At 46.6% G+C, this 26385-nt stretch overlaps 1 protein-coding gene across 1 annotated transcript in view; it reads right to left on the reverse strand.

The window, feature by feature from the left end:
• Window positions 1–26385, reverse strand: part of SLC35E1 (solute carrier family 35 member E1) — a 90324-nt gene that overhangs the window by 12646 nt on the left and 51293 nt on the right. The window contains exons 2-5 of the mRNA XM_082248134.1: window positions 23784–23854; window positions 22782–22919; window positions 16234–16359; window positions 5713–5958 (exon numbers count right to left, since the gene is read on the reverse strand). Of these exons, the coding sequence (XP_082104260.1) occupies window positions 5713–5958; window positions 16234–16359; window positions 22782–22919; window positions 23784–23854 (581 nt within the window). The remainder of the gene's footprint in view (window positions 1–5712; window positions 5959–16233; window positions 16360–22781; window positions 22920–23783; window positions 23855–26385) is intronic.

Below are 26385 nucleotides of genomic sequence, written 5' to 3' on the forward strand. Positions count from 1 at the left end.
AGGGGGAACCCCGTTGTGAAGACGGGGGAAAGATATAAGGGGGAGGAGAGGGAGGAAGGACACAGGAGGGGGATACCATTCTCAGGAAGGGCCCGCGACCACCCCAGCAATTCCGTAAGAAAAGAGGGGGGGGGGGGCATTACTCACCATACCACAACACCAGTCGGGCACTACTCGCAGCAGTCCACTGCACCATCTTGGAATGAGGGTGCTGTGGCCTGAGGTATGTTGTAACTCTGATCGTGACTGTTGTCGTGACCTCGCGAGGGGTTTCACTCACCGGCCAGCCCCCATCCAGTGGGGCTATGTCGTGGCCAACCTAGCGCGGAGCTAATAGTTGGGTTGCGCTTGCAGGCAAGACTGGGAAGACCATAAAGGATCTAGAATATCCAGTGTGCCCCCCAGTCCGGCTGTTGACTGTAGTTCACACAAAAATAAGAAAAAGTAAAAAATGCCATTTAAAAAGGAAAAAAATGCCAGGACCGCAGATCCCAGCAGAGAGCCAGGTCCTTACTCCTGACTAGGCAGAAAAAACTGAGGTCCTATAGCAGGAAGTGATGGTATACCCTCTGGGGAACTGCCCCAGGGGCGTAACCAAAAAGGTTTCCGACTAGTCCAACTTCTGAAGAGAGAGCAGCATAAAGACCAATAGTCTAAAGACATGGAGCGGTGTTTGTCAGTGAATGAAAGAAATATGGGTTTATGAAATTTGCAAATAATTACATTCAGTTTTTATGTAGATTTTACATAGCACCTAACTTTTTTGGAATTGGGGTTGTAGATATATGGTCGTGCAAGGCAGGGCCGTCTTTAATATTGATTGGACCCTGGGCAAACTTTTTCTTGGGCCCCCCATGCAATTTCGCTCTCCACCTTCTCTGAGACATACAATAAACAGCAGCTAGACTCAAAATCAGTTTACTTAATCAGATCAGGCAGCAATTGTGATTGGTTGCCAGAAGTTACAGTGTATCATTACTGCTCACTGACTGACTGCTAGAAGGTTACAGCAGACACTATGGCTCACTGTTTATTTGCTCGAGGTTACAGCACATGACTACTGCTTGTTGATTGGTTTCTAGAGATTACTGTACAATAATACTGCTCACTGATTGGTTGCTAGAGGTTACTGAACATTTACCACTCACAAATTGGTTACTAGAGGTTACTGCACATTATTACTGCTCACTGATTGGTTGCTAGAGGTTGCTGCACATCCTTACTGATCAATAATTGGTTGCAAGAGGTTAGTGTACATCATTACTGCCCACTGATTGGTTGCTTGCCTGCACAACATGGACTGGGGAAGGTGAGGGGACCCATCAATAGATAGAAAACTCCTAGGGATACTAGGACTCCTGGGATCAGTGGCATTGCTGGGGAAGGGGGTGATCAGTGGCAATGCTGAGGGGTAGATTGGATCAGTGGCAGTGGTGGGGGGATGGGATTAGTCAGGAGGCAGTACACTGTGGAAAATTCGGAATCATGTAGAGCAAAGCAGGAAATCTTTGTCAAGTATATAGGGGGGTATTCTACACTGACCACCAATGTGAGGGGAGATTCTACACAGACCACCAATGTGAGGGGAGATTCTACACTGACCACCAATGTGAGGGGCAATTTGCACTGACCACAATGCAACGGGGGATTTTATGCCCCCCACCAATATAAAGAGGGATTTCTACACTGACACCAATGTAATAGGAGCATTTTTACCAACCACCAGTGTAAGGGGGAATATACAATGACCTCCATGTAAGGGGGAGTTCACACTGACAACCATTGTTGGAGATTTGTACTGACCACCATTGTAAGGTGACACTTCTACACCGACCACCAATGTTAGGGGGGATTTACACCGACCACCAATGTAAGGGCAATTCTGCACTTACCACCACTGTAAAGGGAAATGAACACTGATCACCAATGTAATGAAGGAGTTACACTGACAACCAAAGTAAGGGGGACATTTACACTGGCCACTAGTGTGAATTAAAGGATTTTTCACCAAGCCCCAATGTAATGAGAAGATTTACACTGACCACCAATGTAACAGACATTTAACCTGCATTCACATTTCTTGTGTCAGGAAAACATGCAAAATTGCTTTCCTGACACCACAGAAATCTGCTGCCCTTCGCCTGGTACAGCAGTGGCATTGTTAATACCACCCTCACGCATCTGCTGAAATGTGCGTATTCACATCCACCAAAATTCAGGGTGCTGTGCTGTGAAAAAAGGTTCCCTCTCCAATTTGCTTACCTTTGCAGACCAGGCTGATGGTAGGCTTAATGACCTCAGATGTAGGCAGGACTTTCAAGCATGCCCCTTTACTTCCCCAGTGGGCAGCATTCAACAGAAGTGAAGGTGGATATGACCTCAGGGTGTCATGATATATTTATTTATATATATATATATATATATATATATATACTGCCTCTATTTACATATCAATTCAGCTGGTCCATGGCTATTTACATATTAATGCCATGCAATTTACATATCATTGCAGGTTATTTAAAGGTAAACACATGGACTGCAGGTGAGTCATCTGTACATGGCAATAGGGCAGAACTGGGCAGTTATGGGACTAAAAAACTTTGAGAATTTAAATAGGGATAGTTGGCAAGTATGAGGCAGCTGCTTTGGGCCCCACCACAATGATGGGGCCCAAGGCAGCTGCCCCTTTTGCCCTGCCTTAAGGGAGGAGCCTACGAATGGCACACAGAGGGAGCTTGTGCTAGGAGCTCTAGGTAGCCAACCTTTCTATGCAGCAGTATAACTGATACCCACCACCTTTCCATCTCCTACACTCAGCCCAGCACTGACCTCTCTTAAGAGTGTCCCTGCCGTGATCGACCAGGGTGGTGAAGGAGGCAGAAACCTGGCGTGATAGACAGGCCGGCAGGTGTCTTTGAAGGACCTCGGGAGCTCGAGCAGGCCGGCGTCCACTGAGTCGCGGCGGAAGACTCAGGCCAGAGACACGGAAGTAGCCGAGAGCAGCTGAGACGATCCGGTCCCTCAGTAACAGGCCGCCAACAGCATTCGGAGTCGCCCGGGGGAGCCCTGGAAAGAGCAGAGGAGCCTGGAAAGACCGGCCAAAGGACCGTAGACCACGGAAACAGGCCCAGGGCTGGACACAGAGGTGCTAAACTCCCATAAGAGTAACACATGCAGTTTACCTGGGAAAGGGAGCTAAAATGGTACAAGTGGAGCCATTTTGGAGTCTTCCTGATTCAAAAAACCTCTCTACAGGAAAAACTGCCCCCCTTACATATGTCAACTATCTTTTTGCAGACCCCAACAAAGTGGTGAGTCTTTTTTTCTATTGTTGTACTTTGCTGATTACTGACTGCTTGTTAATATATTTTGACTGTGTTCGTACAAGATTTGTTCGTACAAGCAGTAGGGGTAGGGGTGACTGCAAAATCACCTAAGATAAGAATTAAAAAGTACATGACACAAGAAGATGGCCCAGACAAGCAGGCAGTAGAAAAACAACAGGAAACTCGTGCAAGACAGGCGGAAGTAAAAGAAAAAAAGTGGACAAAACAGATTTATCAATGAGCATAAACACTCTCGGTCCGTTAGGAGTGGAACAGGACTTCGAGAGCGACCTAGAGACGGAACACATTGCAGAACACAACAAACGCCCAATTGCCTAGAAAAGCAGAAATGGCAGCCAAGTTTGTAGTACTAGAAAAGTCCTTAAAAACAGAATTGGCAACAATACACAGCGAAACTGGGCCATCTATTGTCACATGTTGAAGACATGGAAAAAAAGACAAGATAGTCATATACAAACAATAAATGAGCTAAAAAGAGAAATGAAAGACCTAAAAATAGAACAGAGGAACCTGGCATATAAACTGGAAGACCAAGAAAACCAGAACAGAAGGAAGAATTTGAGAACACGAGGCCCATCAAAGCCAATGCACGGAGATGACCTAATAGATAAAATGAGGAAAACCTGCAACCCACTATTAGGTAGAGGAGAAGCTGAACAGAAAAATCAAAAGAGTACACCTGATTAGAAGATCAAAAGGTACCCCAGCGGAAGCGCCAAGAGATGTAATTATAAGATTTCAGAACTGTGAAGAAAATCTGGAAGAGCCTGAAAGGAAAAACACCAATAAAATATGAAAGAGCCAACCTCACGATCTTCGCAGACCTGTCACAGGAATGGAATGGATTTTAAGAAGGGTATGGTAATCTTGGCAGGAGATCTGAATTTAGGCATGGACCCGAGAGTGGATAATGCGTCACGTAAATTGGGGACTGGAGGACATCAACTAAGGACAGTTAAGAAAAAGGAAGTAAACCCACATAAAAAAAAAAAAGAGAAAAAAAACCTGTAAAGACAAAAAGGCATAATGAGCTAGTATGCATCTCACTAGCTCATTATGCCTTTAATAGAACAGCTTTGTAACTCGAAAAATAGAGTGAAACATGGGACTGCACGGAGGGGGGGGGGGGTATAGGAGAGGGGGGGTCATGCAACACTGTACCAATATGAAATGTGTATAATTTTTTTCACACAAAAAAGAGCTTTTTGGTGGTATTTAATCACTGCTGGGTTTTTATTTTTTGCACTAAAAATAAAAATTAACAAGTTTTTTTTTTCTCACAAACTGTATAGGCATACTTGCAACTACACCCCAAAACAAATTCTGCTACTCCTCCTGGTTATGGAGATACCATGTGTGATACTTTTTCACAGCCTGGCCAGAGAGAAGCAACATCCAAGGAGCACCTTCAGGCATTATCCACTATAAGGCCTTCTTCCGACACTTTGTTTAGAAGTAAAAATCTGTTATTTTGCTAGAAAATTACTTAGAACCCCCCAAACATTATACACTTTTGTATCAGAGGCCCTTGAGAATAAAATGGTGGGTTTTGCAAATTTTTATGTCACACGGTATTTGCGCAGCAGTTTTTCGAATGCAACTTTTACACACGAATGCATAAATGCATTTTAATGAATTTCAATGAACAGACGATACCCGCATTTTTGTTAAAATATTAAATATGGTGTTGTGCCGGGTAAATGGATACCAAACATGTTGAGCTTTAAAATTGCACATGCTTTTGAAATGCTGCCAAACTTCGGTATTTAAAAATCTCAATAGGCTGATGCTTTATAAGCTTTAGGAGGTATAATGCTAGAATTACTGCCCTCACTCTGACATTCATGCCGATATCTCACAACGCAGTTTACGTATGACATACGTGCTCGCCTTTGCACACAAGCACAGGAGTGCTTTAAATTTTTTATTGGTGGGACACTGGTACACTGATATTGTTTTTGTGCACTTTGACAGATGTTGATCCTCCTCAGGTGCCAACTGACAGATCTTGATGTTGCAATGGAACACTATCGCAGATGGTTTTGTGCACCGGTAAAGATGTTGATGAGACAGTGGTGCTTTGTGTACTGTGTGGGGATGGCTGCAGTCTGATCTGTGCTAGCCCTCTGTGTAAAATCATCAGTTACACAGAGAGCTGTAAGCACAGGCTGCAGCATCCCTCGTCTTAGAGACCATTGTCTCTGGTACAGAAGGTGATGGCTCAAAGTTTTGATTTCCCTGCCACACAAACCTAAGATGAGGGAAAAGTTTGGCTTGACAATTTAACCTGACCATATTCACACATATCGAATGTCTACAGATCCCATTTAAACAACAAAACAAAGGCTTATAGGGGACCACTCACCTTGTTATAAAGAAAAACTCCAAGAATTGCAGTCATCATGCCCAAAACATTAGTGCCAGTCACAGGATTGCGAAGCATGAGAAGAGAGACCGTAATAACCATGATCCTTTTTGTGGCATTGGCTACAGAATAACTTAGAGGACTTATAAGATTAAGGATGCTGAAAGCAATTAGGTTCTGGGCAAAATTACAAGTCCCGCTGATTACCAGGAGAAGAAGTGTCCATGACCAATGAAAGATGGAGCTCTGGAGAAAATGACAAGCAGAGGGATGAAATTAACCAAAAACAGAAGAAAAATGTAAATACATATCAAGTAAATAGGAAATTAATCCACCTAAAACTGATTTTTCAGTTTTTGGTAGATGCTGGGAAATGTAATCTAGCAATGGAACCATTTATTTCTTGAGAAGTCCATTGGAAAGCTCTATTCATCTTAATTCTTGGAAATGCACTCCATCTGATGTATTCAACAGAATATATAATGAATTACAAATCCAAAAGAAAACATTAGCCCCTTGGTAATATAGACAAAGCAGGTGATTCTGGGAACATAAGCAAGCAGATCAGAGAGACCAAAGAAGCATGTGCTTGATTCATCTTGCCAAAATCAAATTACTTTGTTGAAACTCTTCCTAAAAAAAAAAAAAAAAAATTGTGTATGAACTCTGAAAAGGTTACCTGGCTGTTATGCTGACCCTTTATCTTTAATACTTCCTGAGTCCCTAACCTGGAACAAGTATGCAGATCGGGTAGCACAGAAAAAAAAAATAATAATCATCTGTGTCTGAACTAGCTAACCTATACAAAATTAGATATCAGTAATGGCAGCCTCCATAATTCTCGTAGGAAAGATTTCTTTAAAGCAGTAAAATAATGTTCAAGACTTCTTGGGAAACACTGGAATAACCTTTGTCCAACTTAAAAGTCATGACTGAGTTATTACACATATTGTAGTATTTGTCCACTCCCTCCCTCCCTCCCTCAAATATCCCCAATAATTCAGGTTTCCATAGGATAACCATTCCATTACAGAATCCATTTATAGAACTTTAAGTCTGACTTGGTGCTTGCATCAAATACAACGGCTTTTTGGGTGTAACCAAGGACATTGGTTAATCCTGTTCTTAATGATGAGCTAAAATTACTGGATCCAGTTCCTCTTTTACGGTTTAGGAGTCGCAGTCTAAACCTGTAAAGGCTACACTGGTGAATCCTAAGAACACGTGTCAAAGAAATATGAAGGATGTTTTTGATCACTTCTCTAAATAGGTTAGCTGCCTGGTTAGGCTGATGATGCTTTAGGTTCAATACTTTCTGACCTACTAAACCACAATATGTACAGTATATAAAGAAGCAATTTTTCTGACACAACCTAGATCTTACGCCCAAAGGTTGGTCAGATATGTGGCTGGCGAAGCATAAGGGCTCGCAAAATGTGGCAGCATTAGAAACATCCTATAATAGGGTACGAGTACTGTGCAGATATTTGGTACCACATTGGATAGCAAACTATGTTCTGGGTTACCGGACCACCTGTTTCAGATGTTGTGACAAACCTGGTACAAATTTAAATACATGGTGGACTTGTCCCCTAGAGCGATCCTATTAGGCTCAAATCTTTTCAGAGCTGCCCAGGAACCAAATCACATCTCCTTTTCTATGTCACGGCCACTGCAAAACAGACCATCACCAGATGGTGGAAGTCGTTGGCTCTCTTTACAGTTGCTACTAAAAACGAAGTCACCCAGGTGATGATACACGTCAAGATTGAGGTGACACTCCAGGACAAGGTGAGGCAGTACACTAAAATTTGGCAGCTCTGGACTGAAATACTTACCTCCTTATTTTGACATTTCTCTCTCTTGGAGCCCCAAGTGATCTTGCACCTTTCTCGCTAGTTTGCCACTTTAGGACTGCCGTTACTAAAACCCCCCGAACCACCACCCTCCCCTCTTTTTCCCTCCTTTCCCTCCCCCCTTTTTTTCCTGTTTTATACTCTGCCTCCATTTTCAGACATATACAGTGTACTCACCCAGCACTGTTTGGTATCTTATACTTCCCAGAGTTATGGCTGGGGTGGACCAAACGACCATTGGATTTTTTTTTTACTTCTTTTTCCACTGCACTTTAAATGTTGTTAATATCACCTTGCCGATTCCAATCGACCTTGATCTGCCTACAACCCTTAGGAGGGGATTTTTAGGTTATGCACTGTACAGTGTAAATTCTCCTGAGACTCTCCCTGTATGGTCATTTTAGGTTTTCTGTTCTATATACACATCTGAATGTGATGGCATATTTTCTACCCAATAAAATATTTGAAGTAAAACATTTTTCTCTGACTTTTTTCATAATTAAATACTGAAGGCAGAGGTAGTCAAGTGGTTAGTATTTTCAGAAGGTGGTGATAAGTAGCAGCCTTGATTTTTCTTCAAAAACCTTTTTTTAGGTATGTGATTTTGGGACAATGGGGGAGATTTACTAAAACTGGTGCAGCTGAGTTTAGTAACCAATCAGCTTTTAGGTTTTAGCCCAGGTCCACACCGAGGGAGTTTTGAAATTGTGCGAGTTCAAGTCGGCATTTCAGTCCAAGCTCGGGAGCGATTTTACAGACATCTGTGCGGGTTCCTGCACAGATGTCTAAGGAAATCTTCCCCCCCAAATTGCCAAAAGTAGTACAAAAAACTGAATTTTTGTAAAATCTTACCTGTAAAATTCCTTTCTCTGAGTCCTCCGACAGTCGCCGCCTCTTCATATTCGTCACATATGGGGTATTAGACTTTGCTCCGAAGGAGTAGCTAGGCAACAGAATATGTTAACAATAAAGCTTTAACATATCCCACCCTCAAGGGGTGGTCCCCTCAGTCAATACCCTCCTACTTCCTGCAACCATATCTCAGTTTTAGTGGAATAGCAGTAGAGTATACATTCAAACCCCAAAAGAGGGGCGGGGGCGGCGACTGTCGGAGGACTCAGAGAAAGGAATTTTACAGGTAAGATTTTACAAAAATTCCGTTTTCTCTTACGTCCGACAGTCGCCGCCTCTTCATATTCGTCACATATGGGGACGTCCCAAAGCAGTGCAAACATGAGGGGTGGGAAACGCATCCGCGCCGAAAGGCAACGCAGTCTCCACATCAAAGGAAGGAACCTTACCAAAGGAAGGAAACCAGCTGGGCAACAGCAAAAATAAGTGCTCAACAGGAGCAACAACCCAGGAAAAGACAAAAAAACCAGGGGATACAAAAAACTATCCCAACAGCCAGGAGTCCCCAACAAGGGACCCTATGGAACAGCCGCACTAAGAACCTTGCGGCCAAAGGAAGCATCCGCCGATGCCTGAACATCTACTTTGTAGAATTTTGTGAAAGTGTGTACGGTCGACCAAGTCGCCGCCTTACACACCTGGGCTACAGAAGCCCCATGACGGCAGGCCCAAGACGTACTCAGTGATCTAGTAGAGTGCGCCTTCACAGGCACAGGGGGAACCTTCCCCTGCAAGGCATAGGCCTGTTCAATGGTCTGCCTGATCCATTTGGCAATGGTAGAGGCGGAAGCCGCCATGCCCTTCCGAGGACCCTCTGGAAGAACAAACAAGGAGTCAGTCTTACGAAAAGACTCAGTCGATTTAAGGTAAACCCTTATCGCCCGAACAACATCCAGAGAGTGCAATCTCACCTCCTTCGGATGTTTAGGCTTCGTGCACAACGAAGGCAAAACAATATCCTCGTTAAGATGGAATTCCGAAACTCGTTTCGGTAGAAAAGAAGGATTAGGTCGCAAGACCACCTTATCCAAATGAACAACCAGGTACGGAGACTTGCAGGACAAAGCCGCCAGTTCCGACACTCTGCGAGCCGAAGTGATCGCCACCAAAAAGGCGACCTTTTTGGACAACATAGACAACGAGATCTCCCTGATCTGTTCAAAAGGAGCACGTTGCAACACAGATAGAACTAGATTCAAGTCCCAAGGGGGCAAAGGAACCCTCCTAGGAGGAACCAGATGCCGCACACCCTGAATAAAAGTGCCAACCAAGGAGTTGGAAGCCACGGGACGTTGAAACAGAACGGCCAGCGCCGACACCTGACCCTTAATCGTAGCCAGCGCCAAACGCTGATCGACACCCGTCTGAAGGAAAGACAGCACACGGGAAACCGAGTACGTGCGGGGTGAAAACCCCCTGGACTCACACCAGGCAAAATAGGCCTTCCAAGTACGGTAATAAACCTTCCCCGAGGAAGACTTCCTCGCGTTGATCAAAGTATGAACGACCTCTGGAGAGAGACCCTTCTCCTTCAGGACCTCGGTCTCAACAGCCAGGCCGTCAAAGCCAGCGACTGTAAAGCAGGATGGTAAATCGGTCCTTGAGACAGTAGATCGTCTCGAAGAGGCAGACGCCAAGGAGCGTCGACCGCCAGATTCACGAGGTCTGCGTACCAGGACCGGCGAGGCCAGTCCGGTGCCACAAGAATCACCGTGCTGCGTTCCGAGTGCAACCTGCGAAGGAACCTGGACAGCAACTGAATCGGTGGAAACGCGTACATCAGCCTGTACTGATGCCACGGGGCCACTAACGCGTCCGACGCGTCTGCCCGAGGGTCGCGCGTCCTTGCCACGAACCTCTTCACCTTGTAGTTGAGGCGAGACGCGAACAGGTCCACATCTGGAAGACCCCACTTCGCGCACAACATCTGGAAGACAGCCGGGTGGAGAGACCATTCCCCCTGATCCAGGGTCTGGCGACTTAGATAGTCCGCCTGCCAGTTCTCCACTCCCGGAATGTGAACCGCCGTTATCGCCGGGACATGAGTCTCGGCCCAAGACAGAATGTCGGCCACTTCTCGAGCCGCTCGGGCACTCCTGGTGCCCCCTTGGTGGTTGATGTAGGCCACCGCCGTGGCATTGTCCGTCTGCACCCGAACCGGGCAGCCCTGCAGCCGGTCCGTCCAGCGATGAAGACAGAGCCTTATCGCACGCAATTCCAGAATGTTGATCGGAAGGGAAGACTCCCCCTCCGACCAGGTCCCCTGGGCGGACAGAACGCCCAGAACACCACCCCAGCCCGACAGGCTGGCATCCGTGGTGATTATCGTCCACGAGATCGGACGAAACGACTTGCCCCCGGACACCAACGGGGACTGGAGCCACCACAGAAGGTTTTCCCTGGTGCGATGACTCAACGAGATCTGAAGATCCAGAGATTGAGGCCGCCCGTCCCACCTGGACAGGATCTCCGCTTGGAGACCCCGCGTGTGAAACTGCGCGAAAGGAATCGCCTCGAAGGCCGAGACCATCAATCCCAGACATCTCATACCCGTCCGCAGAGACGAGTGTGGAACGTCCCTGAGGGACCTGACTTCCTCCTGAAGAGTCCTGAGTTTGTCTTCCGGCAGGAAGACCTTCGCCTGCACCGAGTCCAGTATCATTCCCAGATAGGGGAGACGAACCGACGGACTCAGTGTCGACTTTGGAACATTTATCGTCCAACCGAACTCCTGCAGAGTTTGCATTGTGACAGACAGGTCCTTCTCCAGACCCTGTCTGGTCGCAGACCGAACCAGAATGTCGTCCAGATACCCCAGGACAGAAATGCCCTGGGCTCTCAATAATGCCAGAACCGGTGCAAGCACCTTGGTGAAGACCCGCGGAGCCGAGGCGAGCCCAAAGGGCAACGCCACAAACTGGTAGTGATCCTCCGCAATGGCAAATCGAAGGTACTTCTGATGACCCTCGAATATGGGGATGTGAAGGTACGCATCCTTCAAATCGATGGAGGCCATGAATTCCCCCGGAACCAGGGCAGCCACCACCGAGCGCAGGGATTCCATGCGGAACTTGCGAACTCGCACAGAGCGGTTCAGAGCTTTCAAGTCCAGAATCGGACGAACCTTGCCCTCCTTCCTGGGCACGGTGAACAGATTGGAATAAAACCCCCGAAATCTGTCCCGATGAGGCACCGGAACCCCCACTCCCTGAGCCCTCAGGTCCCGCACCGCCAGGTGCAGATCCCGCAGGCGCTCTGGAGACAGTTGAAGATTTGAGGGAAAAAATCTGCTCTCCGGCCGAGAGAGAAACTCGATCTTGTAACCAGATCGAACGATTTCCAGAACCCATCTGTCCCTCACACGGGCCAACCAGGGCTGAAGAAAACCGAGCAAGCGTCCCCCCACCCCAAAACTGGGTGAGGGCGCCCCTTCAGGCCGAACTGTTATGGGCCGCAGGTCCGGATTGACCGGACTTCTGTTTCCCAGACCAGGGCTTCTTCTGAGAGCCTTGGCCCTTGAACGGTTTGCCCTTGTAGTGCGGCCGAAAGGCACGAAAGGACCCCTGAGGGGGCCGAAAATGAGCATGCTTCTTCCCAGAAGCCCCCTTAGCCTTGGGGAAATGGGGCAAGAGAGTGCTCTTACCCCCGGTAATCCCCTTAATCAACACATCCAGAGACTCCCCAAAAAGGCGAGACCCATCATAAGGCAGATTGGCTAAGGTTTTACGTGAAGATTGGTCCACCGACCAACATTTCAACCAAACCAGGCGGCGAGACAACACCGCCACGCTGTGCACACGCGCGGCCAACGGAATCAGGTCCAGGTCCGCATCACACAGATACATGACACCCTGGTGGATCTGATCCACCATATCCAGGGTCGCCGCCGAGGCCGAATCGGCCACTAGGACGCGCCTAAGCATCTGCGTCCAACTTGCGATCGCCTGGGCCGCCATGAGAGAAGCAAACAGAGCCTTAAGCATAGAACCCGTAACAGAATAAGTAGGACGGGCAAGAGACTCCAGTCTCCTATCCGTGGCATCACGGAAAACAGGGGATCCCTCTGCAGGGATCGCAGTGGCTTTGTTCAAAACCGCAATAGCATGATCCACTGGCGGAGGCACACACCACCGTTCATCAGTGGCAGGCGAGAAAGGATAACGCAGCTTAAATTTACTTGGTACCGCAAAAGGCTTGCGCAAATCGCGCCATTGGTCCTTAACAGCGCGCTGAAAATCAGCATTGCAGGGAAAAACCTGCGGCGTCCTGCGTTTTCTCTGCGTCCCATAAGCCGCCAAGGCAGCTGGGGGACACACCTCGTCCTGCAAACGTAGCGTCTGCTTAATGGAAGCAATCAACTCATCCATGATTGCAAGCTCTTCAGGCGAGCCAGGGGGAGAATTATCAACCCCCTCAACTTCAGCCTCTACCTCAGACCCCACTAGATCAAGAGAGGAGCGGGACCCCGATAGGGGGGTCCCCGCCAGAACAGCCCCATCACCTTCACCCTCAGAATCAGAGGACAGAGCAACTCTGGGCCGTTTAGTAGATTGAGCAGCCACCAGCATTTGCACCTGTGCAGCAAGGCCAGCCACAATAGTGGCTAAATCCCCCCCTGGGGGGGAAACAGCGGTCCCCTGGCTTTCCACCAATACTGTGGGAAACTTGCCCTCCTGAGAATCCATTGCCCCTGTATGCCAGACAACCAAGGGTTAACTGCCCCCTTACAGCAAGCGCGGCAAGCGCAGCCCACCGCACCACACTCAGGCACAATGAGACCCCCACAGGGAATATACAGACTGAATACAGGCAATGGAACACAGGAATAGAAGGATAAAACCTGAGGAGACTCCGCTGCTGCTGCTGCCTCGATCGGTGCTTCCAGGAGAGAGGAAGTGATGCTGCCAGGGCGCTCTATGTAAGCCTATGGAGGCTACAAGAAAATGGCCGCCGTGCATGTAAACCATGCGGCCGGAGCGGGCGCCGGTAAAATGGCGTCGTTTGGCGCCGAAATCGCCGCTCCACAGTGCATAAAATCACACACAATATTATCCCATTATATGGATACATGTTAGATCGCTGTATATGCCCCAACATGCCATTAAAAACATGCCCCACAGCACACAGCTCCTCACACTGCCCAGCCTGACATACTCCGTGTCATACAGCTCCCCCCCCCCCTTGCAGCCCACAGCATGCAGCCGAGAGATAGGGAGACAAGCAGTGTGATTAAAGGCAGGTTACACAGTCCCAGACTGAGACCCCCCCCAGACAGACAGGTCCCCACATAGATACACTTACCTCACATGGCGTGGGGAACCCGCACAGGCGAACAAGCCGCTGCACATGAGGCAGGGAGAGTCGCAATTCAAGACGCACACAATGGCGGTTCAGAAACCGCACAGCGTCCGGTGAGGTAGCCACCTCACCAATCATCCCTGCACCAAACAGGGATGGGTCGTTCACTGTGCCAGGAGCGTTACCTGGCTGAACGCTCGATGGCAGACTGGGAAGCCACTGACCCACGACCTGCGACCAGGGGGATCAGCCCGAGACCCAGTCCGCATGATCCTCTTCGTCCGAAGAACTAACTAATGCTGACAAAAATAACAGCTAAGTAAAGGTAGAGAGAAAACTCAAACAAAATATCAAAAAGAAGAAAGAGTCTGGGACAAAAAGTCCCAGCACAGAGAGAGCCAGCCACTCCTGACAAGCTAGACATTAAAACTGAGATATGGTTGCAGGAAGTAGGAGGGTATTGACTGAGGGGACCACCCCTTGAGGGTGGGATATGTTAAAGCTTTATTGTTAACATATTCTGTTGCCTAGCTACTCCTTCGGAGCAAAGTCTAATACCCCATATGTGACGAATATGAAGAGGCGGCGACTGTCGGAGGACGTAAGAGAAACTACTTTTGGGAATCGGTGCTGCCTCGCAAAGTCAGTGTCGCACAAGGCTATTGCCGGAAATTGGCTTAGATTTGAAATGTGATTTGACATGTCAAATGGGACCAATGTGAACGTGGGCTTATTCTCAAAAGCATAATTGAACTAGCTGATGTTAGAAGCCGATTGGTTACTTTGCACAGCTCCACCAGGATTCTCCTCCTCTGTGACCACTACATTCCCATGTGATGTGATTAACAAAAGACCTTCAATCATAAAGTAGTACTGCAATGCATCATGTAAATGTGGTTTACACTTCTGCCTAGCAGCACTAGGGTAATCGGTTCAAATTCCCACCAGGGGACGGCAACTGGAAAATCGCGTCCTGGCGCCTGGGTTACACTGCAGCAGTGGTCGGGATCCTCCCATGTGGCCCACCCGCGGGTGCGCGGACTAGCGCTGGGCTGGCCGATAATTGAGGCCACGGCTTTGCAGCCTGCTGAAGCGGGATACATGCTCCTATGTGCAAACCGGCACCCTGTGGTGGACGGTGCTTTGATGAGCGCGGCTTGCTCTCACTGCCTGTCCACCTCAGACATCTTCCCAGGTTGACAGCTGGGCTTGAGTGGGAGTGTGTCTAGCGGTGCCTAACAGTGCTGCCTCCCAGCAGTGCCCAACAGCGCCACCTCATCATTGCCCATCAGCTCAGCCTCGGCAGTGCCATCATTTTTTCTCAATTTTCTTTATCACTTGGCAATTCCTATTGCCTGACTCCCCGGACATGCATTTCCTGGCGCTGGGCAGTGGATTTAAAAAACTGGCTCCTAGATTCTAAGCAAATTTGTCAAGCCCCGTGGTAGGTTAGGTGGCTCCTGTCTAAATTCCCCCGAGTATGTGTACTGAACGTATGAATGTGAGTTGGGGACTTAGACTGTATGCTCCTTGAGGGAAAGGACCGATGTACAATATACATGTAAAGCGCTGTGTAAATTGACGGTGCTATACAAGTATCTGAAATAAAATGTAAAAATTCTGAAATTCTAATTAAAGGGTAACTCACTTTGGTAATAACTTAATTAACACACACGTAAAGATTTATACACACACACAGGCCTTTTCAAACTTTGCGTTACTAACCTTGAACTATTTATAATGGCAGCCAGCTAAGATTTTCTAAATGTTTAAACTTGGCTTCCTTGGGGGCTCTGTATGCACTTAAAAAACATTTGCTGCCCATATGATTGGCTGCTAGTTATTCCTTTTCAGCTATCCTTTTGTTATATTATTGGGACTGGCCATGTGTCTACAGCAGGAAGAATTGGCTACAGGAGGTAGAAACGGACTGGAATTTTAGACAAAATGGCAGCAATAAGTTTGCTAAAATTCTAGCAATGTTTAAAACAAACCAGGGGAGGATTGTTTTTCCTTCATTCTCACAGCATATTTCCATTCTAAATACAAAAATGTTTTTTCTCCCATGCATTTTTAAGGAAATAAACATTTTTTCCTCAAAAAATTTAAAAATGTTGTTTAAGTCTTCTCCCCACCTCCTGTAATAAACAATACTGCAATCGGATTGTCCCAAAAGGCATAATAGCTTTCAGCTCACAGCACGTCTTAATGCATTGAGGTGCCATTCTTTCTAAATGGCACTCCAACAGTAAGGCAACGAATCTGTGCTGGAGCACACCAGGCATTGAGTTAAGGGGGGAAAACAGTTTGGGAATGTTTTGGCTATGATGGGATGCACTGGCAGCCCATTATAAATGAATGATCTTCCTTAATGCAATGCATAGGTGTGATCCCTAACTTGCCATAAAGTAAAAACATTTGCCATCAATAAAGAAAAAGGAAAAAGTCAATTTACCAGATCACTCTCCACTAAGAAGGATGAAAGGTCCAGTAACACCCATGTAGGTATCATGAAAAACACAGCATGACATCCCAGAAGGTTCAGTAATCTTAGATGATGTATCCGGGAATCACGAAGGACCTATTGAGTTAAAACATCTTTTACTAATGCCATTTTACCTTAAAAGTATGCATGATGAGGTAATTAATATGGATTACGCAGCAGGAGGCGATAAAGCACAGAAAGGCATGAGATCATTACATTTAAAAAGACTACTATTGTGATCTGTATAAAGTATATCCCAACTGCATACAGTTTTTTGCACTGATAGGAGAACTGGACAGCCTTTGCAGCCATGACCAGGCAAATTTAATGTTTGGTATGTAATAAAGATTGTCTCTGGTCACCTGTATAACAAGAAAAGTAGGTTTATCCTGACACGCCCTTCTCTACAATCCCACACTGGTAATATTAATATTTCTGCAACCAGTATACACAGTACTGGTGAATAAAAAAAAATGGGATTTTTGTACTTACTGTAAAATCCATTTCTCCGAGTTCATCCATGGACACAGTGCTCCATTAATCATAACTAGTGGGTTATATTGCCTTCTTCAGGAGTAGGACTAGGCAGAACAAAAAAACACCTGGCTATGCCCATAGGTCGTCCTCAGCTGGTATATAACCCCCCTCTCTGTTCTAGGTAATCAGTTTGTAGCAATAAGAAATGGATTTTACGGTAAGAACAAAAATACCATTTTCATAGACGACACAGCGCTCCATAAATCATAACTAGTGGGACGTCCAAAAGCAGTGCCAGAAGGAAAATAACTCAAGGCTAAATATAAGAGTCCTTAACCAGGACACAGGAGCCTTAACTGGGTCACAGGAGCCACGTCTGGGGAAAAAAAAAAAAGTTTTTTTTTTTTTTTTCTACTTTAAAAACACACCTCAAGAGGTAACAGCCCCCCTTAAACAGCAGCCTGCAAAACTTTGCGGCCAAAAGAAGCATCCGCAGATGCCAAAGTATCTACCTTATTGAATTTTGTGTCCGGCTTGGGACACAAGGAAGGCAACACAATGTCCTCATTCAAATGGAAGTCAGAGAAAACTGTTCGCAGGAATGATGGACGGGGACGAAGAACCACTTTATCCCTATGTACCACTAAATGGGGACTGCGACAGGATAATGCCGCCAATTCCAATACGCTGCGAGCCGAGGTAACAGCCACCAAGAATGTCACCTTCTGGAATAACATAGGCAATTAAATCTCCTGAATAGTCTCAAATGGAGGTTTCTGGTTTCTAAACTTAAATCCCATGGCGAAAGAGAGACCGTACAGGTGGAGCCACATGTCAAACCCCCTGAAGAAAAGGTACGAATTAAATAGTGCGTGGCTAGGGGTCGTTGAAAGAAGATTGCAAAGACAGACACCTGGCCCTTGATGGTACTCAAGGCCAACTTCTGATCATCGCCCTGTTGAAGAAAGGTTAAGATCCAAGCCACAGAAAAGGATCAAGGATGAGCGCCAATCGACTCGCACCAAGAAATGTTCCCTTGCCACGTACGATGGTATATCTTGCTGGAAGACTACTTCCTCGCCTTCACCATAGTAGGGATCACTGATCCAGACAGACCTCTATCTCTCAATACCTGGCTTTCAATAGCTAAGCGATTAAAACCAGCGACTGTAAAGCAGGATGGTAGATCAGCCCTTGGGACAACTGGTCTTCTCTGAGAGGAAGCCCCCCAGGATGTTTACAGCCAGCAGGATGATTGGAAGATGCTCGTTCTTGATTTCTCGCAGGAACTGCAGAAGAAGCCTTAGCCGAGGAGGATACTGGCCTTACCGGCCTGCGGTGTCTATCCGAGGACCCGTGACCTCGTAACGAACTTCAGTATCCTCCTGTGGAGCAAAAAACCTGCTAAAGGAGCTGCATGTAAGACTGTGTAAACAGAACTGTCTTGAAGATGGATGCCACCAGACTCAGAACCTGTATGTAAAATGGGAAAGAACTATCTGTGTGACAGCAGCCGGTGAATCACGGACTGTGGTCCCTGAAGTTTGTGCAGAGGAAGGACCACCATGGTCAGAAATAGAATCAGACCTAGGTAAATCAATTCCCTGGACAGGGATAGAGGGGCCTTAGGTAGTTCAGACATCACCTGAACCTTTGCAGGAATTAAATCTGCACAAGGAGACTCAGGACCTACAAAACCTGAAAAGAACATGCTTTGTCGCCCTTTCTGGGTACCCCCAAAAGAAACATTTTGCGGATCGCCTTGACACTCACAAAAGAAGCCCACGGGGCCGGAAACCAGCAAAGATGTCCCCCCACCCCAATAATGGGTGAGGGCAGACCTTCATGCTGAAGGAGTCTTGTCTGCTGGTCCGGGGAAGCTAGCTCTAGGCTTACCAGACCAAAGGTTGCTTGGAACCTCCCAGGGAAGATTTAAAGATCCATTTCCCTCATTCTTCCCAGAAGCACAAAATAAATTCCTATGGGCTGAGAAGGAGGGCCCCCATCTGTGGCAAGGCTCCTTACCTTTCCTTGACTGTGGCAGGAAGGTACTCTCCCCCCCCCTGTGATACCCTTATTGAGGTCATCCAGGATAGCTCCAAACAAGCGATCGTCTTGAAAAGGCAGATCATACGATAAAAAAAAATCGGAAGTTAAATTTCGTCCGACAAACGATCTGCCGATTTTCGGATCGTTAGTATAGTGCTTTCGACAGCCGAATTTTCGTAGAGCAAAAACTGGATGTGCAGGCTATTACATTTTTATCATACGTGAACACAACATCCGATTTTCATTTAATTATTACAGTTTTCCTCCGAAAAAAATCATAAGAGCAAGACTAGGCATACTCGGAAACTAAAGAATACATACAAAACAATCCAACACATGACATCACTTCTGAAGTTGAATTCTGTCGTACGAGAATTTTCGTATGAAAGTAACCTCTTAACTTTCCATACGAGACTCGCATGCAACAAAAAACGAGAGAAAATTTGTCCAATAATCTGATCGTGAGGCTTTAGAGGCTTGGTCTGCGGACCACAGCATGCGCCTAATCACCATAGCTGAAACAGAAAGTTTGGAAAGCACAGGAGCTGTATCAAAAGCTGCATCACAAAAACTACAGCCCAAGGACCAACTGGTCCCCTAAATCAACATAAGCAGCGGGGACCTGCTCACCTCCCCAGGCCCTGGCGCAAAAGCTTGGTCCATTCAGTTCGGGTCTGAGACACCAGGACTGAGGCAAAGACTGGCTACAATGCCAAACCAGCTATAGTAAACATGCTGCGTGCCACAGCCTCCGCTTTCTTGTCAGCCAGGTCCTTAAAGCGGAGTTCCACCCGATAGTGGAACTTCTGCTCTTTTGCTCCCCCCCCCGATGCCACATATTGCACCTTTCAGGGGGACGGGTACCTCTGTTTAACCACTTCCGGGATACGGCGCTGCCCCTCGGAAGTTCGGCCCCATCCCCCCCCCCCCCCCCCCCGATGCCACATTTAGCACCTTTCAGGGGGACGGGTACCTCTGTTTAACCACTTCCGGGATAGGGCGCTGCCCCTCGGAAGTTCGGCCCCATCCTACTCCCCCCCCACAATAGGAATGCACGGTGCGCTTCGCGCATGCGCAGTAGGGACCCGCCCATGAAGCCGCAAGGCTTCACTGCCGGGTTCCCTTACTGGCAATGGCGGCGGCAGCACCCGACAACCGATGGAAACATCGACTGCGGTGCAGACACCGCTGGACTCCAGGACAGGTTAAGTGTCCTAATATTAAAACACATCAGCAGCTACAGTATGAGGGGGTGGAGGAGGAGGCAGAACTCTGCTTTAAAGGATGTGGATTCCTCTACTGGGATCATGGTTGCTTTATTCCACCTGGAAAAAGGTGGGTCCACCACTGGTGGACTAGTCCACTTTTTAAAAGTGACTCCTCAAAAGGGTAATATACAGCAAAACGTTTGGGGACGACAAAGGGTAATTTTGGTTGTTCCCATTCCTTACAGGAAAACCTGTCAAAATAAGGCACATAAGGAAACCCCTTTGGTACGAACAAGTCGCATCATACTCCAAAATGACACAGCCACGTTCGTGGCTACATCAGCCGCATCCTCAATTTTTCTCAAAAAAAAAAGTCTCACGAACTGCAGTGATAAATGTGTCTACCAGCTGTTTTTCCATTAGCTGCTGACCATGGAGGAATCATCCTCAATATCGGATGGATCAGAGGGTGTGATATTAAATCCACCTGGACGGGCTGCGTCCACGGCGGCATCAGGCTCAGAATTTGATAAGACAGCCTGAGCAGGGGACGCTTCCTCCTGGGCCTTTGCCACAGGCCACTTCCACCCGGAACACTAAGGACTGCAGGACCGCCGTCAGTGCAACCATGGAAAGCTGGGGTTCAGAGGGACCTGCCACCTACATGAGGGGGTCAGTGGGGGGAGATGTGACCCTGAGGCTCATAATGAAAGGAAGACCTTGCAGTACAAAAATTATCTTTTGGCACCACTGAAGGATCCCCCTCAAGGCTCAGGGTACCCATCACCCTGAGCCTTGTTATGTTAAGACCAGTTATAGGTGGAGGCGGTGACCACTTTTTGCATTATCGTTGATATCCATATTGAGCCAGGCAATGCACTGACACCGATGCCGCCATTGTGCGATGTGCTGGGTGTTCAGTGTGACCCTGTGCCTTTAAGGAGGGGTGGGCTCCCTCTAGTCACCTGTCCTCCATCTATCCCATTAGATGCATGTGCTCTCATTGTAGAGACTCTTTAAATTGTAGAGTTAGGGACTGCAGATTACAGGGTGCCTAGCCGGGGCCTGCAGCTTACGCATGCATTTGCAAATGTGCGCAACCAAACCCCTGTTTTTAAACGCATACTGTTAAGACCGTTCAATTCGGTTGGTCGCTGGCTGGTTGGTAAGTTGTGACTGGAAATCTGTTTTTTTTTGACCAGGGTACCCATCAGCAGAGAGAGAAATAACAGATGACACCCCCAAAGATTCACCCTACCGACCGGAGGAGTGCAGAGAATTTGAACCAAGCATTATTATGGACGCTATTCTCTGTTTACATGTCCCGGGCACAGGAAGAGGACATTGAGGAAGAGGAGGAGCTTTGGCAGCCCCACGAGGCTTCAGTTATCTCCAGCATCTCCCAGACTAAGGGAAAATGGCCGCTGTGACATCTGACTATAGAAACATGGCCGCCAACCGAAGACCAGCCAGACTAAGGGAAAATGGCCACCATCAGCTACAAACACTAAAGCATGCTGCCAGGATCTTTCCTACACCCTGAAGGTAGGACACACATTTTAGGGGAGACTCTGCACCGGTCTCTGCACTGGGACCCCCCTGCACTATACCCACACTGCAAACAGTAGGGCATGAACCTAGGGGTCTTCTACAATGGGACCCCTCCAGACTACCAGGGCGGGACACACTATCCCAGGACCCTTACAAAGTGGGGATAGCGGGGGGGAGACCCCAGGGGTCTCTGCTGCATTCTCTGCCCTGGGACCCCTACCAGACTCTAGGTCCAGATACGGGGGAATGGGAGTGGGGGGGAAAACACAGTTTAGTGAGGGATTTAAGGATGGGAAGAGGGAACCTGCAGGCAGGTCTGACTATCCCTGGATGTTTCCCGCATCCACCCCAAAGAAAACCACCAAAAGGGGAGAGTGGGGACCGTACTTACCCTTTCATGGTGTGGGTAATGCTCCAGACAGAACTCCTCGCCACTGAAGTAGGGGAGCTGTCGGCCAAGGGACCGCTGCGACTCAGACCAAAGCCCGGTCCTATGCGACCCTGTGAGACGTTTAACTAGCGGGCCAGCCTCTGTCCATGAGGCTAGGTCGCAGCCGACCTAGCACGTAGCTGCGGTCTGCACGCACTCACTGACTGGGCTGGGGTGCTGGCTGAGCTGGGGTGATGATCCAGCCCTTCGCCCAGCCCCGGCAGTTGATTGTAGATCTCTCGCGAGAAAAAACAAAAAAGCTGTAAGGAAGGAGAAAATTGCTAGGACCAGAGATCCCAGCCAGGAGCCTAGGTCTTTACTCCTGACTAGACAGTTTAAAACTGATTACCTAGAGCAGAGAGGGGGTTATATAACAGCTGAGGACGGCCCATGGGCGTAGTCAGGTGTTTTTTGTTCTGCCTAGTTCTACTCCTGGAGGAGGCAATATAACCCACTAGTTATGATTTATGGAGCGCTGTGTCCGTCGATGGAAAGAGAATTTTTGACTCCTACAGTTTTGCAAAACCAAGTGAGGTTTTGTAGGTATTACTTTTTTCCCCATTTGCTAGCCTTTAAATATTGAACAAGGCTTTATAATTAAAGCAATTGGCTGCAGTACACGTAATGTGCAGGAATGAGTGCGCACCCGCAGTAGAGTGAACCAAGCCTTACAGGCAGAGAGGCCAGTCAAAGATGTAAAAAGGGCTGAATCCAGGTAACTACCATTTTTACAGTTATTTCAGGCTCATTCCCCCCCCAAACTAAAACCTGCTGGTAGAGTTGTTGGACACTTACACACTTACCTTTTTGGAGAAGATGTTTTGCAGCGAGAAACACAAAGTGGCAGCAAGAGCGCTGATTAGGCCCCACATGTCAAAGGAGATTTCAGTGACAGTTGCCAGCAGAACTCCTCCAATAATTGGAATCAAAGATAAGTACACCTAAGTGGATAAAAAAAATAATTTTCAAGAAACATCATGGAGACTTCACTTGTAAGTTGACCTACATGCACGTTACGAGTGTGCTCTTGAGATACCAACATCCCTTTCCTTCTTAGTTTAACTTTTTTTTCCTCTATAATTTAGGAGACACATGTTAAATGATAAGTTCACCTTTGGTAACATGTTACACCCATATTCAAGTTGCAACTTGTAACGTATATACCGCCCCCCCATTTTGACAGAGTGTGGAGGATCTTTCCCCCCTCCTAACTTTCTGTCACAATCTAAAGAAAACGGACACAGCATTCATTCACCGTGTTCTGTGAATGAATGCATTACAACTACAGGCAGCCTTTGCGACTGTTGGCTTGTAGTACTCAATGAACTACCAGGGTGCTGTTGAGTGGTCTAGGTAGTTCATCAAGCCTTCCTGTCAGAGTGTAACTGCCTGCCCCTACCGGAGCTACAGTCTGCAGGACAGTGGCATTACACCCACAATCTGCTGATCATAGGTACAATGGGGTCCAAAAAAAATAAAAAATAATAATAAAATGTATATTTTTTGAATATGCAAAAAAAATGTGCATTTAATTTTTTTGGAAAGGTGAACTTATCCTTTAATACAGTCGCCACCCTGACAATTTTTTGTGACATTATTATTATTGGTAATTAATCCTATTATAATTAAAACATATGGTACATCCAAGTGTTCTGAATGTCTACAATTCTTATATGCTTTCTTGTTATCTGGTGTTTCCCGTTTCTCTTACTGTATATGAAAACTTAATAATTTACTGAAAAGAAGAAACATTGTGAAGGCTATCCAAAAGGTAAGACTAAATGTGATTGCTACTCCACACTCACCTTTGTGGTCTGCTTTTCCTTCATTATTATTCGAGACAACAGCACCACCCATATTGGCATTGTGGCCTTCACTGTAAAATAAGAGCAAAATACAAAAATTTAAGGCATAGCCAATACAAAGAGCTCAATTGTGTTGGTCATAGAATCTAATAATTTTAGTATGAGACAAAGAACAAATAATCACTTCTTGCCTTCTTCAATGACTGCATTAGAATATAGTTACAATTAATGTCCAGGTGCACCAGGGACAAAGGGTTTATTTTAGAACTAAATGTCAGGCAACCAGGAAAGGCATTTACTACAGATCCCTGCTCTGTGCTCACATCTGATGGCACTAGCAAATTTCACACTGAATTCACTTAAGGCTCGTACACACTGAGCGAAAATCTGACAAAATATCGCCAGATTTTTCTTGCTCTCGCTCAGCGGTCATAACCATTTTTATTTGACAGTGCATAATGTTACACAAAATTTCTCCTCAGATTTCTTTTTTTTCCTTGGGACATTTGATCGCAGAGTGTGGTGCAAGTACTTATACGTGTGACCCCGAGGCCACACGAGTATATCCCCTGTGCTCTGTATGTGTGGATAGAGATCGAGAGAGAGAGTGAGAGCTCAATTCATATTAGTGCAACGAATATAGATATGAATTATCCATTTGTGTTGTTTATTAATAAACTTCCGGGTCGTCAGCAACTTCCGATCATGCGTGGTCTTTCGTATCCGTTTTTTTGCGGACGTATTGCATACACATTAAATGAAAATTGGTAGTGCGGAGGATGGGCGATGAAAATTTTGGAGTTTGTCCCGTTTTTTTTTTTGTTGAGAAAGTTGGAAACAGCTGCTGAAAGTTGTGTACACACTAGCCGAAAATCGTACGATCTTTCCTCAGACGAAAATTTTCGGCAAAATTTCCTTATAGTGTGTACCCCACTTTAGTCCTTTCAAAATGAATTCTCTGATCAATTAGACTCAAGTAAACAACTTGGTTACTATGGGTTACTGTGCAACTAATTCTCAACCCAAAGCTGCATCAGGTTTCAAAATGCAGAGCAACTCAGCCCTACAGTAGTTTTAGGCTGGCCATAGATGGATCAAATCTCAGCCGGTTCAATAGGAACCAGCCAAGATTTGATCCAATTATGGGCAGGTTGGTTGTACCAAAGTTGACTTGAATCAACTTGGACACAACCAGCCTGTCAGATCTTTTACATGCGAGTCTGCCGGTGGCTATAGCCACTAGCAGTATCCATTGTATTCATTGTGTTCCACCGGCTGGTAAGGTTGCCTGCAGGCAGAACACAAAAGCACTGCGAAAGTGATTCCACCATAAACATTGTGTCGACTGGGGAATTTAACAATTTTCTTTCCTTCAACCCATGATGGAAGGAAAGAAAATCAAATAATCCTTGGCTTGCCTTAGAGTAGCCGCACACCTTTCTACACATGCATCCCTGCAGTCCCTGGAGGGGTCTCTTACCGTTTATTAGGCAGTGGGAAAAGTCCTTTACTGTTCACACACCACACACCGTGAGCGCATGGCATTTGTCACTGTTCAGGGAGGCTGTGCTTGCCACATCTTGTCAGTATCAATTGTCATATCTCAATTACATCTACAATGAACACAACTGACTTACTGTACAGAAGGTTTGCAGAGCATTTAGGAAACACACCCTATACACTGCACAAAACCTACACAACAAAGGCCCCTTTCACACTTGTGCGACCTGAAAGTCACACGATTTTACCGCAATTTTGACTGGACTTGAAGCAATGCCTGTGTAATCTTGAGGTCTCTGGACCTCAGAAAGCATCCAAGTCAGACCAAAGTAGTGCAGGGACTACTTTAAAGATGTTGCGACTTGAAGTTGCAGATATGAATGGCACTCATTTGAAATCATGGAGTATGACTTGTCATGCAACTTTGCAGTCCCAAGCCGCAGGACAAGTCGCACAAGTGTGAAAGAGGCCTAAGCCAACATGTTCAAAAGACAGCAGTTAAACAAGACACTAAAGATGTCTAAATTTACTCTAAAGCACGCTAGAGGGTGGGAAGAGGCAAGCAGTGTGAAAGGAAATTCTTAAAGTTCATCTCTTAACAAAAAATAATAAATGCACTTTTTTTGCAGGCTGCCAGACCTAGTAGTTTTCCCATTCAGAGGACAGAATGAGTGACACGGCTGGGTGGGCGGAGCCCCGCATGGCCACATCTTTTTTGAATTGTGGCAGCAGACACGGGGAGAAGATCCCCGGTCTGGTGTCACAGTGGAGATCTGGGATTTGCACCCTGAATATGGGTGTAACATGTAACATGTTAAGAAAGGTGAACTTATCCTTTTAGACGCGATACCAGAAAATATTCAACCGATTCCAGCAACAAATATAGAGAGGATATCTGTTGCAACCAGACTGCAATATCTGCAACATTATTAGAAGTGAAACAGTCATGCAAGAATTGCTCAGGTTACCACAGAATTCGGTAATCATTCTGTCTAAAGTACATTGCAATAAATACTTTTATGGCAAGTTCCCACTTGTGCGTCTGCATTTTTGTGCTTTTTAATGCATTTTTCATGCCCTCCCATCGAAGTCTATGGAGCAA

This window comes from Pelophylax lessonae (assembly GCF_965119305.1).
Source record: "Pelophylax lessonae genome assembly, chromosome: 1".
NCBI lineage: Eukaryota > Metazoa > Chordata > Amphibia > Anura > Ranidae > Pelophylax > Pelophylax lessonae.